This window comes from Oreochromis niloticus, linkage group LG6 (assembly GCF_001858045.2).
Source record: "Oreochromis niloticus isolate F11D_XX linkage group LG6, O_niloticus_UMD_NMBU, whole genome shotgun sequence".
Classification (NCBI taxonomy): domain Eukaryota; kingdom Metazoa; phylum Chordata; class Actinopteri; order Cichliformes; family Cichlidae; genus Oreochromis; species Oreochromis niloticus.
The window spans coordinates 22,145,944-22,161,331 of NC_031971.2; the positions used below are offsets into that span (position 1 = coordinate 22,145,944).

At 41.5% G+C, this 15,388-nt stretch overlaps 1 protein-coding gene across 6 annotated transcripts; it reads right to left on the reverse strand.

Moving 5' to 3' along the window:
* Positions 1–78: 78 nt before the first annotated feature.
* On the reverse strand, positions 79–15,070 carry wdr19 (WD repeat domain 19). Of its 6 annotated transcripts, XM_025908161.1 has the most exons (37): positions 14,919–15,070; positions 13,618–13,709; positions 13,456–13,521; positions 13,215–13,340; positions 12,900–13,015; positions 12,682–12,797; positions 11,986–12,066; positions 11,689–11,801; positions 11,413–11,586; positions 11,047–11,117; positions 10,747–10,919; positions 10,323–10,443; positions 10,120–10,226; positions 9,905–10,021; positions 9,499–9,654; positions 8,989–9,136; positions 8,661–8,865; positions 8,075–8,237; positions 7,532–7,642; positions 7,239–7,348; positions 7,095–7,152; positions 6,628–6,774; positions 6,131–6,213; positions 5,952–6,035; positions 5,721–5,867; positions 5,144–5,268; positions 4,889–4,998; positions 4,732–4,800; positions 4,568–4,645; positions 3,105–3,201; positions 2,886–3,010; positions 1,953–2,034; positions 1,704–1,854; positions 1,475–1,598; positions 1,301–1,377; positions 313–465; positions 79–185 (listed from the first exon to the last, which is right to left on the reverse strand). In XM_025908161.1, exons 1-36 carry the CDS (start codon positions 14,922–14,924, stop codon positions 345–347), a joined length of 4,050 nt encoding a protein of 1,349 aa, XP_025763946.1. In that variant the 5' UTR covers positions 14,925–15,070; the 3' UTR covers positions 79–185; positions 313–344. The 6 variants fall into 6 exon arrangements, with proteins under 6 accessions (XP_025763946.1, XP_005456919.1, XP_025763945.1 ...); XM_005456862.4 differs by having other exon boundaries at positions 79–465; positions 8,078–8,237; XM_025908160.1 differs by having other exon boundaries at positions 79–465.
* Positions 15,071–15,388: the final 318 nt, after the last annotated feature.

The following is a 15,388-nucleotide window of genomic DNA, read 5'->3' on the forward strand; positions in this document are numbered from 1 at the left end:
TAACATGGGAATAGAGCAGCTGCGAGAGACTTCAACATTAATGAATCAATGGTACAGAAGTGGAGGAAGCAAGAAGAATGAGTTGAGTAAAGTATCGTTTAATGTGGCTTATAATCCAGTGGGCCCGAAAATACAGTACTTTTGAAATGTTTCCATTTCAGCAGCGACCACAGCACATAAGACGACTGGAAATTAAAAAGAGATGTATAAAAAAAAAAATTGGAAATTTGGACATATTTAAATACACTATATATATTTATGTACACACACACACACACACACACACACACACACACACACACACACACACACCCTCTGGTTGATGTCTGTTGTACTTTCGTCTTTTATTGGGTTTCATCGGGTTCATCGGGTTTCATGTATTTTGAACAGTCGGAGAGCTTTTTCACCTGACTGGCACTCAGGCTCTCAGAGCACATGGGACACGATGTCTCCCTCTCCAGCAACCTGGAACAAAGTTAAGTTTACACGTGAACATTTAAAATTTCTATTAATTAGACTAGTTGATTCTGCCTCTCTTTAGTGAGAAAGAATATAGCCAGGGGACTTTTAACATTATTTAGCACAAAGACATGGTGAAGTGGTTAAATGGGTTTTTCCTGTTTGTGTGCAAAGATAAAAAGTTGTTGAAAAAAAGGTGTTGAAAACTCTGAATTTCTATCACATAAACTAGAATAACAAAGTGACCATTCAATGGTTTTACGTGCTGTTCTGCAAACACGATGTAGATGCCAACAACAGCTCGAGCTCATTTAATTTGGGTGAGAATCAGGCGAAGATCGAGGAAATCGGTAAAAACTTTATATTACCCACCATTTGTTATGGATAGTCTTAAATTTCAATTTGTTAGATCATAACATAAACAATTTAAAAACACACTTTAGATTTTTATGAACGCATCAAAACTGGAAAAGAAACGCCGCTTGTGTTGACAACTGCACCAAGTGTGTCCCATATGAATCAGACTGTTAAACATCAGTGAAATGCTGACAGTGTAGATGGCTTCACTCTCAGGAGGTGAGACCAGTTTTGACATGAAACACACTCTAATGCTTAAAATAAGAGAAGGTTCCTCTTAAAGTGAACACAAAGATTACTGATAAAGGTGGGAAAGTATTCAGTGTTCCAATAAAAATATAACTTTTGGCTTAAATAACAAAAACAAACTTGACTCCGTCATGTTCAAAAATAGTTAACAGGGAAACCAGTTCACCCACTGCTGGTGAACTGCTCACTATGTCATGCCTGGTTTTATGGTTTTAGATGTGAGTGTGCCACTTACAGGATGAACTCTGAGTACAGAGCAGGGAATTCACAGTGAGGACAGATGGACCAGTCCTCTTTCAGCATGTGACGACCCTGAGGAAGAAGCAGATGGATCGAGAATCAGATGAAGAGTATACGGGTCTATCTTGGTAAAGAGCATCACAGTGTGTAAGCGAGCCGTCCTGTGTACCGTGGCGATGCAGTAGGGCAGGTTGTTCTTGCAGGAAATACACAGCAGTTCATTCTGCGGCAGCTGGAAGCCACAGAAGGGACACGGAGTAGTTTCCTCCTCCAGCTCCGACTTATCCGGGCGACTGAGGTGCAGATGGGAATTAAAATGAGGAGTCAGAGACAGAATGGGCAAGGGGAGCTGATAAAGCAGAGAATGGATGAAGAGGGTAAGGATCACACAGACTCACCGAACCATCGCCTCAATCTTCTTCCTGTACTTTGGGTCGATGTCATTTCGGTACTCCGGTCTCATCAACATGGCAGCGAAGCTGAAGGCCGAGTTCTTCAATCCGGCGCGGTGACATTCGATTACTGCTGACGTCAGAATGGGAACAACATCTACGCACACGCAAACACACACCAATGAGTTTTTGGCTTTTCACCAGCGTTTAGGTTTTATCAGCCATCATGTGAATTGGACTGACGAGTTCACTCACGTGCAGGAAACTTGCTGATGTTGTTGCTGACGCGGATGAGCATCCGTGCCCCCTTTAAATGGTCTCCTCTCTTTACATGGATCTAAATGTAAAGAAATCAGACCCCAAACATACCAACGCTTCAGATACAGGCCGGTTTTAGAAAAGTGACTGCACAAAGCCAGTGAAAGCACTGGTTTTATATAATAAGAAAAAGGCAACTTCAGGCATTGTCTGTGTTCATTTAGCTTAAAGACTGGTAAACAATGAGAGGCAGGAGTCAAAAAGGTGCTTGTGTGAGCTCTGATGATATCAGAAGCACTTTGTTTGAAACTTATCCACACCTACAAGGTTGCTAATTACAGGCTAATAAGTTGAGCACAATTTGTTACCTTAAAAAGACTACTGAAATACAGTACACTGTAGGTGGAAGTAATGGAACATACAGAATGTAATTCTTATACTATGGAAATAACAGGAACGTGCTGAAAAGGTCAAACCATAGTTTTAAGAGTCAAACAGTGCAGGACCCTTTGATGGACCCACAGAGGTTTAAATAAGCCTGTATTTGTAGTTTCATATGTAAACAACACAGTCGACCCTGTCGATCATGGCCAGCCTTCGACTCTGCCTCCATCTGGAACAGCTACTAAAATCTTTTAATTAGGACATGCTCAAAATCCTTTTATCCTAACCCCCAACCCGTTAAGTCAGACAGCTGCCCCCTGAGCCTGGTTATGGTTTCTTCCTGTTAAAAGGGAGTTTTTCATTCCCACTCTCACCAAATGCTTACTCAGAGGAGATCGTCTGATTGTTGGGGTTTACTCTGTATTACAGTAAAGTCTTTCATTTCCTGTTGTTTTTCTATCCTCAGCTTTAAATTTACTAGTGCCCAAAAAGACAAAAGTTGCAGACCGTCCGAGCAGCTGCACGACAGAAGTGTGCTGTACTCACCTTGACCAGTAGGTAGGAGTGGAGGATCATCAGATTGGTGGCCATCTCAGCAGGGATCTTAATCTTCTGAGCCTGCAGCTCTGTGTACATGCTGAACAGCACGTCGTGGGCATTACGGTAGTTCCCTTTGGAAGTTACACACAAATTATTGGAAGTAAGCATGTTTTATGGTGCTGTTACTGCCCACACATAAATATGTTTGTGTGAATCTGTTTGCACCTGCACACTGCTCTTCTCTGGCGATGATGATGGCAGTGCGAGCTGCCTCCCTGTACTGCTGCAGGGCCATATACAGCCGGAACAGGTACTTTGCATCCTGGGAGGAAAAGAGAAACATGAACTAATAGATTTTAAAAGTGTCCCTCATAAATTTACTCAGGTCTCTATCTGCATAAAACAGTAACAGCTGCTGAATTCATTTCAACTATCTGGTTTAAGTTGTGTCTGTGCCAGACTGGAGACCCATCTATCACTTGCTTCCTGCGACAGCTGGGACAACTCTAACTCCCCTGGGACCCAATTCTTCTTTTTCTTCATCTTCTTCTTTCAGCTGCTCCCTTTACAAGTCATCACTGCAGATCATCTGTGTCCCTCTCACCCAGTCCCCAACGTAATCATCTGCCACACCAACCCTCCGCATATCCCCGTTTACGACATCCATGCGCCATCTTCTGTGGTCTCTCTCATTTTCTCCTGCCTGGAAGCTCAATTTTCAACATCCTTTGTCCGGAATATCCACTGTTCCTCCTCTGCACATATCCAAACCATCTCAGCCTTGTCTCTAACTCTCTGATACACCAATTTCCAGTATATCATTTCTAATCTAGTCCATCCTGGTCACTCCCAATAAACTTGATACATGGTTTAGGAAATGGACAGAGAATAATTTAAAGCTAGAGATATTGACACATAAAAATCTTGCAAAGCTTAAACTAAAATTCTCTGACATATCAGCAAGCTTAGAAAATCCTGCAGATACACAATCAGCCACATTTGTTACCAGATGTACCAGTTTGGGGGGAAAACACAGGTAAACATCAGGTATTTATTCATTTATTTAGAGTTTAACACTCAAAAATATTATCTGCTGACATTCTAGCTCCACAGTAACTTGTCATCAGACATTATGCAAGTGATGGTCCATCCTGACTACATGAAAAACATAACACCTTTCTAGAGCAGAGACTCACCTATTTTAACCATCAGGCATAAAAAAAACTGCCTCAAGTGCTTAGAGTTTGAACTGACTAAGAAAACCGAGGCACAATTTACAGGCAAACTGCAGTTTCTTTAGTTTTCTCCAGACAAACAATGTCTCAGAAACACAGTTTAAAACAAGAAAGCCTCAGGAGTACTGAAAATCTTCTTCTTCAGTCCTTCAAAGTAATGCTTACTACAGACAATCTGTCAAACAAACTCCCGGCTGCTCTCTAATCACAGATCTGCTGTCCCATTACCTCTTGAAACACAACATTTGTGAAGAAAGTCTAAATCTTCTGGGTCCTTTTTAATATTACATCAAAACCCAGAAAACTCACGACTACAGCTGCTCACTGAAGGCGCTACAAAGAATATATTCACAGGGAGAAAAGGAAGTAAAAATACTGCAGAACAATAATTTAATAATCAGAATATGCTTGCTGAGTTCAACCTGAAATAAAAGGCTCTGGTGATCCAGTTACCTTGGGCATGCCGTCACTTTCCCCCATCAGGTAATCTATCAGCTGATTGGTCAAAGAGCTGTCCTTGGCCTGGCCAACCTGAAATACACACACATCAATAAAACAAATGTCACAGACACACACACGCACACACACACACACACTCTTTAGCTCACAGCTCTCACCGTCTCAATCGCCATCTCAATCGCCAGGTTGTCTTCAGTGCTAGGGCACAACAGGAAGTGCTTCAGCGCCTGACAGTTGTCCAGAAAGAAAAGAGCCGTTTGAATAACAGGAGTCATAAAACTAAACATGACTGATGAGTGAATTCATTGCTCTTACTCTGCTGTACTGTCCACACTTCTGAAAGAACTTGCCAGCCTGCAGGTGTTTCTTCTCTCCCTCAAAGTACAGAGCGATGCTCTGATAGTCCTCCTGTGTCGCCTCAGAGCCTGATGAACACAAAACCCACCAGCCATGAAACAACAGTGAAAGCTACGCATAATTAAACAGAATGACACAAAGAGAAAACAGCTCAGGCCTCGAGCAAACACAGCAAAAGGGAAACACATTTCAGATTTCCAGAAACAGGCTGACCGATGATGTCTGCGTAGACCTCCATCTGTCCGTGCTGCTGCGCCAGCTGGAAGGCTTCATCATTACAATGGGATAAAACCAGGAAGTGGATGGCTGAGCCATAGTCGTTCAACCGCAGAAAGAACCTGGGGTGCACACAAACAGACAAATGGAAAAAATTAAATAAATCACCAAGCGGAAACACACAGAGCTGACAGAAAATTAATGAGCACCAATCCTAACAGGAATGAATCCTTCAAGCCTTTAAACATCAAGTACACTGAACCACAGCTATTCCCAGCGTCTACTGTGATCCTCCTAACTGTCATCCATCACCTGTTAATAACATTTACAGGCCTGAAAGACATTCAATTCTCTATATCTATAGTAATAATAGTCATTGGTTGCAGCTTTGTGAATGTATCAGCCACCAGTTATGTAAACTTCAATCTCAAGAGGTCACAAATAAAATAAACTGCCAATGTTTTTGTACACTCAGTGCCTTTAATTTGTTAAAGCTGTAAAAGCTGTCCCTTTTACAGTAAATGTTAAAAAAGTGAGAGTTATTTGTTGGATTTTAAGGTCAGTAAAATCCTACCTGGCAACCATTTTTGCTCCATCGATGCTCTGCATCTCTCTGACGATGCGAACAGCTTCTTCTGGGTTGTTCAGGTGGTCCAGCAGCACGCGGATCACGTTGTCCCAGTCCTTCGCGCTCTCGTAGGCTCGTGCCGCATCCTTGTATCTGTACACACAGTTCTCGGGACGTCAGGTTCCCTTTCAGCGATCCACACATCACAGCACGCAGGTACACAAACTAACAACCTACTTGCCATCCGCCTCCTTGGCCTTTGCATACTGCAAGTGAATCTTCGGAGAAGAGACATTTGGCAGCAGCTCTCCCACCTTCATCCTGAGAAAGAAGCAAAACAAAGTGAAATCCAACCAAGATGATGAGAAACGTGCAGATTGGATATGTTAGTCAGGGTTTGTTGATATTTCCCTCACCAGTTTTTGCAGCGAATGTAGACAGAGGCCGCTTTGTCATAATACTGTCCTTTTTCATAGAGCTGAGCAGCTTCAGAGTATTGCTGTGATAAAGAAAAAACACACACAGATGAAGATATGAACAAGACACGCCACCTCTGATCTGCAGTCGTTCCCATTTTTCAAAGTCTGACAAACAAAGCAAGACAGACTTTGACTAAAATATACACAGCATATGTTGTGTATATTTCTGCTTATAAAATTGGTAGAGACGCAGCTGAGACTCACTCCAACAAGGCTGTTACTCACACTCAATTTTTGCTCCAGTTTATCAAATCTCCCTTGGACTCGCAATAAGGACAGGGATTATTATATTTTTAAATTCCCACAGATGTCCCTTATCCGTGGAGCCTGAGGTTTTTCATTTTGGTCACATGGTTTGGAAGCTGTAACTGACTAAATTTAGGGATGCTTTTTTTAGGTGGAAATGTCTGCCAAAAATGTGGGGCTGACTCTACCTTCATGCTCTCCAGTATGGCCCCACATTCCTTCTTGAGAACTCTGCTCGGGTGCTGGATAGCCTGAGCGGCTCCTCTCCTGATGTCACCCATCCTGATGGACATCCTGGCCACACCTGCCTGGCACGCCTCATCGTGCTCCTGGAACTGCCCAGAGAGGGGGAAAATTAGAAAAATGGCTACAAACACAAAACTGCTTTATTTCCTTCACCTCTGACTAGAACCTTCACTGCCATCTTGTGCAACAAATAGAAAGAATCTAATCTGTAATCTGTAACTTGTGCTTGATGTACAGCAAACCCTCCTAACTTCCTTCAAGTGTCCTCTTTGTAAATACAGGGGGAAGGTGAGCAGGCGATAAGACTCTAGGTGACACTTTCAGCTATGAAACATTTAAAAAATAACACTAAGTCACAAACATCACTTAAAAGGAAAAAACGGAATCGTCAGCATGAGTTTTCTCTTACTTTGCTGTTGTGGGTCATGCCTTTTTCATAGTGTGCCAACGCAGTAACATAATCTCCACTACAAACACAAAGAAAGAGACATTTAATGAGAGTGTAGACAAATCAGGTCTATACTAAACCTGTGCGATGTGTGTAAACACTTACACAAATTCTAGATGAACAGCATATTCTTTGGATATAAAGGGAATCTGATCCTCTGCTAGCCTCTTGGCTAACATGAGAGCACTGTCCCAGTGCAGCAAGTCTCTTCTCATCTAATACACACAAAGACACACACACAATACTACATTAACAACATTATCGTTACAGATGTTCTGCATGCAGTAAAATCTCATGATTGTAATGAACAGCTTAACATTTTACTGCATGTGACACCATAAAAAAATACAAGGAGTCAATTTTCAGTCTCTTAAATGTTTACACAGATGCAAACACACCTCCAGAGCAGCGACTGGGGAACTCGAGGACAGATAAAGGTCTTGGGCCCGGTTGTAGTCCTCCAGAAACATGGCCAAATGTCCTGCCAGTAAACTCTTTTCCTCTGTACCCTGGAAAGAGAGAATGACATAAATACTAAGAGAAAATGAGAGAGAGATCGAGTGGACCAGTCTAAATTAGAACAGACAGAGGCGATGTCTGTCAGGAAGAATCTGTGACACACAAATTATGTTTATGTTTATTCAAAAGGGACAATGCATATTAATTAACATGAGAGCATAACTTTATCAAGTAAATATGCCAGATTTAGCCGTACAGGCTACTTTACATCTGTAGTCCCTGCCAGGTTGATGGCATCATAAATTAATCAACACAACCAAACATACAGAGGCATGTGAGCGTAATTAAAAGACAGAAACAAATGTAAAATAAACACATACCCAAATAACATATTAAAAATCAAACGCTAAAATCGTTTTATGAAACACATTAGAATCAAGGATTTTCAGTGAGACTACATCTAATCAGGAAAACATGTGTGCAACCTGGATGCTCTGCAGAGACAGCACCATGCCGACATTGCCACTCATTCGGTACACCTGGATGGCCAGCTCAACCTCCATGTGGACCAAGCAGGCTTTGCCCAACTCTGCCCAGTCTGCATTAGTGCCTGCAGACTTGCACAGAGCCCAGGCTTCGTGGAACCTGGACAGGAAGATTACGTTATTTATAAGTCCTTTACGGTTCTTCTCGCCTCCATCAAAGTCGTCATCGGCTGCCTTAAAATTGCAATTTCGGAAGTTAACAAACTGCTAATCTTGAGTGAAAATGTAAAAGCGGGTAAGAAAAATAAATCAGTGAAAAGGAGGATGAGTGGCTTTTTCAGATGATTTGTTTTACTGTTTATATCAAAATGAAGTTCGATAAAAATGTTTCAAATTAATAACAGTAATAACTTTAATCTCTTCCTTCATAACATTCTTTCAAAGCAGCACAAAGCAAAACCGACTGCAGACGGGACAAATTCATTCCTTACACTAAACATTTGCATGTGAACCAACAGCGATATCGCTTTAAAGCCTTCTCCACCTGGAGCACACACAGTTCAGTGTTTCCAGCATCGCTGACCTTTTGAGCATGAGAGCCTGGGCGAGCTGCCTGCTGAGCTCTGCTGGTGAGTCTGTCGCTGTGCGCTTCAGGAATGAGTGTGTGCTCAACTCCACTTCGCTGATTTTACCGCTCGCCGTTTGACAGGTCAGCTCACCGTTGTAAAAGAGCAGAGGCTTCTGGGAAAAGGGGAGCGCGGTGCTCCCTACTAACACCACCTGTGGGCCTGAGCAGAGTCACACAGAGAGGAAATACGCTTAAAAATATCACCTGTAGTAGATTTGAATGCATGTGGGCACTGATGTGACCTTCTTATTACTGCCCCGTGATGTGGTGCCATCCCCCCTACCATAGACGGTGGTTTTATGCAGGGCGTAGGTGTAGACTTTGTCATCATCATAGGCTACAAACACCCCTCTGTCTGCATGCCAATTGTCCCAGAGCACTCCTGTGATGGTTGGTGAGAAGTTGGGGAGCTCAAAGCAGGACTCTGTTGCCTGCATTGAACACACACACACACACACACACACACACACACACACACACACGTATGTTACTGTAATTCTAAAGAAGTTATGCCCCCAAATTAATGCTGAAAGACTGCATCCAATCACATCTTGATTGCTTGATTAGAAACCCAGTGTGGTGGTGTACAGATAGTGGTGTCTGCTGCTTCTTTTACTGTGGATCCTCTACTTGCCTATTACTACTACTATTATTACTACAAAGTGTTACACACAGTGACATTCATCTTGGTGAAATATTAGTTATCTTATTATAAAGTTTCACTACAATATGCTCAGGTACTTTATATGTTTTTTTATTTAGGTGAATATTAATACTTTAAATATGCACTGACGTTTGCAGGGGAGAGCAGGAAGCCGCTGTTCTTGTTATCGATGAACACCAGTCGAGTGCCAATAACGTCAGGGAACACTTTCCTCACACCAACTGAATGGCTGTAGCTGTTCACTGTCTCCCAGTCCTCCACCAGCACAGACACCACACTTCCAGACTGAGAAACACAAAAATTCAAGTCATGTTAGCAAGTGACAAAAAACGAAACAAACGAAACCAAACACTGAGGGGGAAAGGAGGGATTGTGAAAACAGGACAAATATGACTGACGAGAAAAACCTGATTAACTAACTAAAGATAAAAAAAAATATATTTAATAACTGACAGTGTTATACTGATGCCCCCTCATATAACTATGACATGTAGATTTTGTACAAAGGTGTTTTTTTTTCTCTGATTGCACTCACATCAGTGCCATAGTAGAGGAAATCAGCAGTGAGGGCGTGGCAAAGGATGCGGCCTTTTCTGTCATCGTCTGGAAAAAGCTTCATCTGCTTCTTCTCGTCCTGATCTTTGCCTTCAATCTAAAAACACAACACATATATAGAGGCCTGTAGTTTATTCACGAGATAAAACAAAAAACTATGAAACCTGCTCGGTGATCAGTCACCAGATGGCTCACCACATGGAGCTGGACTTTCCCCTCAAACAGCGCTGCTGCGTAGTCAGAGTTAAGACACATGCTGGCTATTGTCCCCAAATACTCGATGTCCTTCAGCTTATTAAAACCTGAGACACACAGAGACATTTCAGGGACGTAGAAGGGCAGAGATTCACTCTTGGAAACCTGACTCAGTGGACACACAAACACACACATACACACACCTGGTTCCTGGTCTACCAGGGCGTAAAACCAGGCTCTGTTGTTCATCCCCACAGCCACATGGTACGGTCCCACTGCAATGAATGTGGGCTCTACTTCCACTTCTATCGTTACTGGACTCTCCTGAAAACACACAACACAACAGATTCTCATATTACATTTTTAAAGAAATCCTTCCTCTGTTTAAGGGCTGCTGAGAGCCTGTATGAGTCCGCTAATCCCTCGACTCTATTAACAAAACCTGGTTTTTAATCCAAGTTGTTTGAGTTTGTTGTTTTTTGCTGATTTTCTTGTTTTATTTTTCATCTTCTTGTCAGCAGTAAGCCACCTCAGAAAGTACTCTCCTATCTCTGCTGTTTTTTGTTTTTTCAGAATAATAACTGATGATAATTATAAGAGAATGTGTGTTTGTGTGTGTGTCCTTACCTCCTCCACCTGGTTGCAGACAGTGACCTCCAGCAAGGAGGTGAGGTAGGCCAGCCGGGTGCCGTAGCTGTCGCCAAGAATGGGCAGCTTTGTCAGGAAGACATGGAGCGTCCCTCTCTGTGTGGAAAGTGCCAACAGCTGGCCGTCATCTGTCCAGCTCAGCTGATCCAGACCTGTAGGAGGAGACACAGCGGGATCCGCAGTGATTGAAGAATGTAAGATGACCTATCTGGATGGCGGAAAAAAATCCCTAAAATCCCCCCAAAACAAAACAAAACAAAACAAAAACAACAGCCTCACCTTTATTCTCATCATCCAGCTGAATTATACTGCTGATATCTTTGCGATCTGACAGCTCGTGGATTTTTATGCTGGAGCAGAAGCACAGGGTTAGATTTTTCCCATTTACAAATGATTAAAAAACAAAACAAAACTGAAATGGCAGTCCAGCTGCTTTATTGAAAGCCTGTGTGCATCCTCGCTTGATGCTGGTGAGATGGCCACACTATTGAGTCCATCTTTACAGCTGTAAGTGTGACACAGCTAATTCCCTGTCTCTCTGCATTTTTGTGTGGCAAAAAACAACAACAAAGTACACTTTTTTTTTTTTAACATCACACGAAGATTCTGAAGAGTGGCGGTGTTTTGCTAAGCACATCTGCGTACCTGTTGTCCCCACAAGACGCAGCCTTGTTCAGTGCTGTGGAGATGGCCACGCTGTTGAGACAGTCTTTATGGTTGTGAGCCTGATAGAGCTCATATCCTATCTCCCTGATGTGTGTGGAGATGACCACAAAGTATCCATGGGAGAAACCAATGAGTATATACCCATCACCATACCTACACAGTCCAACAAAGATGGTGAGAGAACATGTTTTACTGCAAATAACTCAAGTGTGATTCAGTACCAAAGCTTGTTGTGTGTGTGAACAGATGCAATACCAGCGGTAGGACACAATGTTTCCATAGCGGCGCTCGAAGGCTAGCTCTATTGGGTTTCCAGGGTCGTTGATGTTGAAAAGCATCAGTATCTTCTTGTCCACAGAAACACTCACCTGAAGGGTAGAATAATGTGCACTTTTTCCATGACACATTTCAGACATCCTAAACCTTTGATCACCTTCATACGAACAATTTATTTGAAATTTTCTGCAAATCCCAGATCAGTCATGTTCAAACAGACCTTAAAATTCATCTCCAGCACAGGTTCAATTTGAAACTAGCAGAAAACAGACTCACTGTGCTCTCTCCTTGAGCTGACCTTTCATCCGTCTTCATCACCGAGAAGTAAATTTCAGCAGGCTCACCGCGAACCGTCGTCTGGCGAAAGATCAGAAAGTACACTCGGTCCATAAGGAATGCTGTGACAGATTTTTAGTCCAGTTCAGATTTAATTTGGCGTTTCCTGAATAGCTACTTAACATCCACCCTTCCACTGAATCCATTTCTGATATGGCTTTAACAAACAGGTCTGCTAATAGTTCTTTGGGAATCACCTTGTTGGTGCAAAAATACTATTATGTATTATTGTGCATTATGTACTATTACATTACGCCTGTCACACTGTGTTATGTTTGGCATTTTTCACAGATTCAACCAAAGAAATTATGTGTTTTTGTGACAGGGTTATAGTAACAAAATGCCTAAAGATACAACTTAAAATTGCCTGCTTGCTAAGCTGTCTGTTATGTAAAGAATCAACACTGGTTCACACTTTGAGTTAGCCTTCTTTATGCTTAAATGATCCCTTGATAACATGGCTTAACAAACAAAGCACAGACTGAAGTGAAAATGAGTGAAAAAGCAGCAAATGTCTAAAGAAAAACTCTGAAAGACCTTCAGAAAAACTGGAAAACTATTGTTAAAGAACTTTAAAAAAAATTATAAGACATGAGGGCTGGTTCAAGATTTTTGCACACTACTGTATTTGACTACCTGTCTGATGGTGTCTCCCTCATGATTGCTGATACTCAGCGTGTTGTCGTCACTCCCCAGGGCCAGCAGATTCTGGGAGCTCCAACAGCCACAGGTAATCTTCTTGCTATGTTTGCCTATCAAGTGTGGAGAGAAGGAGACAGAGAATCAATATTACAGAACAGACTAAAGACCATTAAACCATCCAAGATTATATATACAGTTTTGTTGTGTGTTACCCAGCACAGGGATCTTGCGTGAGGTCTGCTGATTGTAGATCAACAGGTTTCCTTTGACTGTTCCGACTGCCAACAGCGGGCTAGTCTTTGACCACAAGATGAAAGACATCTGATCTCTGTTTGAAACCATCAACAATGAGAACACAAAACGTTTAGCTTTACTTATTTCAAAGTTAGTGTTCTGTTGAAACAGGGAAAAAAACATATTTGCAGTGAAATTATTCAATGACTAACACTTGCATCACTTATTCAGCCAGTACAATTAACTGTAGTAGAATGATTGGGTTAAATTTTCTCCCTCTGAAATGGTCGTACCTCATACCGCTGTCTATCTGGGATGTTTTACTGACACTGGCATCCCAGAGGAAGATGGAGCTGGATTTTGCAGCTATCACTGCCAGAATGTCCCCATCCTTATCCCAGTCCATCCCCACACAGCGCCTTACAGAGAAAGAGGAGAAAGGAAGTTATTAAGAAAACCTGAACATTCAGTGGTAATCAGCCAAAACTGTTAGATGACACAAAACTGGAATCTGAGTGATTTTATCACAATTACCCTGGAAGGTTGATTTCAGTCCACTTGTGTCCATGTCGATCAAATATTTTGACTGTGTTGTCCTGTCTGTGTGATTGAAAATAAAGCTCAGTCAACAGACAATTAGTAGACTGTTACACAGCCTTCTCAGAGCTATTTTGTTAACCAAAATGACATACTCACCCTGCAACAGCGATATAATTACCAAGGCTTTTCTGCCACTTGTACAGCAAGTTAGATCCCGCCCAGGCTTTTTCAGCGAGCACAAAAACACTCTGTGGATTTAAAGATGTCCTTATTGGTTAGTTTTTTTCCCACTCTACCAATTTGCATTTGCATTACAACCTGGGCATCCCATTACACCAAACTCCATAACTGCACAAACTCAGAACATCTCAAAGATTTCTACAAATATAAGTACAAAATCTGCAACATAATACACAATATACAACCATTAGTGGCCTCTCGGGAAAAACACACACAGGTCTATTACATTTAATTCCTTATGATGCTTTTAAATTCACCAATAGATATAGCCATGTTTAAGTTTAGGTCTTTCTATAAATTACTGCACGTCTAAGGTGTACAGTAAGAAAATATTGTTTTCTGATGGTCTGTCAGAAATGTAGGCATATCAAAAACCAACGATTCACAGGAGGGTAACTGATTGTTTCCCTACATAAATCTGTTTTATTGATTAGTATCACTTCACATTTCTCACCTATTTATCCACACACCACAGTCTTGAAAGACACTTACGTATGGGGAGGATGAACATTTGGAGAGGTTCAAAGTGTTTCTCTGGCATAAGTTTTAGCAATTCAATTAATTTATTTTTTCATGTTAGCGCCCCAACCTTAGAGACATACAGTACTAAATTGATGGAGTGCCACTTCAACGTACAGTTTCATCTTATTTGCTTCTAAATACATATTAAAGCATCATCTAGAAAGCTCCTTAATCAAACTATATCCAAACGTGTCAGATAGCCAGGTGTACAACATACCCATGCACTGGATGCAACAAAATACACCTGCAGAAGTTACTTATAAAACAGAAAAGTGACAACTAACTTATTTTAACTTTGCCTAAACTCATGTCTGCATTATCATTACGAAGATTAGATCAGCAACCTAAAATATTTTAACAAAAACGCACAAAAAACGCTGTTTAAACAGACGGGTGACAAACAGGAGAAAGGTGCTATGGGTATTATTTTAGCTGTGAGTATAGAGCTTTTAGTTATCATTACTGTGACTATGTTTGCCAAACAGCCTGTTTTTTCGATTGTTGGATAATACACAACGCAACACACATTTTTAGCGGACTTTGGTCGACGTTCAGTCTGTCTTCAGCTAACACTTGGCTAACGGTTGGTTTCTAGGAGGTGAATAAACGCAGTTAGCATCCAGCTAACTGAAGCGCATGCGTGTGGAACGAATGGAATGAGTGAATGAAAATAAAATTAATTTATTGGTACAAACCTTCATCGCGATGGTGTTTAATCGCTTAAATATTGGAAAGGACAGGTATTCACTTCTCAAAGGATCTCAGACTTACAGATATGTGTATCTATTACCCACAATCCTTCACTCTGAAGCGTCTGCGGGTTGGCGCTGTCATGGCAACAGTCAGCAGCCAATGAGGTTCTGTACAGATTAGAGCGATCAACAGGTTTCAAACAAACACTGTAACAAGAAGATGTAAAAAATAAAGAGGAGGTCTCATATTTAACAGTGAGATAATGCTCTGGGCATTATCTCAGAACAGATATGTACTGGTTGCCCTTTATATTATAGCATGCAACAAACGGTGTAGATGCACTAAAATAAGAGGGAATAATTTAAGGCTTTACAGGAAAAGACAAATAATTATATTTTAAGAAATGTATAATAGTGAGTACGTCATTTTAAGTAGTGTGTAAGGTGTTCAGGCATTTTTACATGAAAGGAGA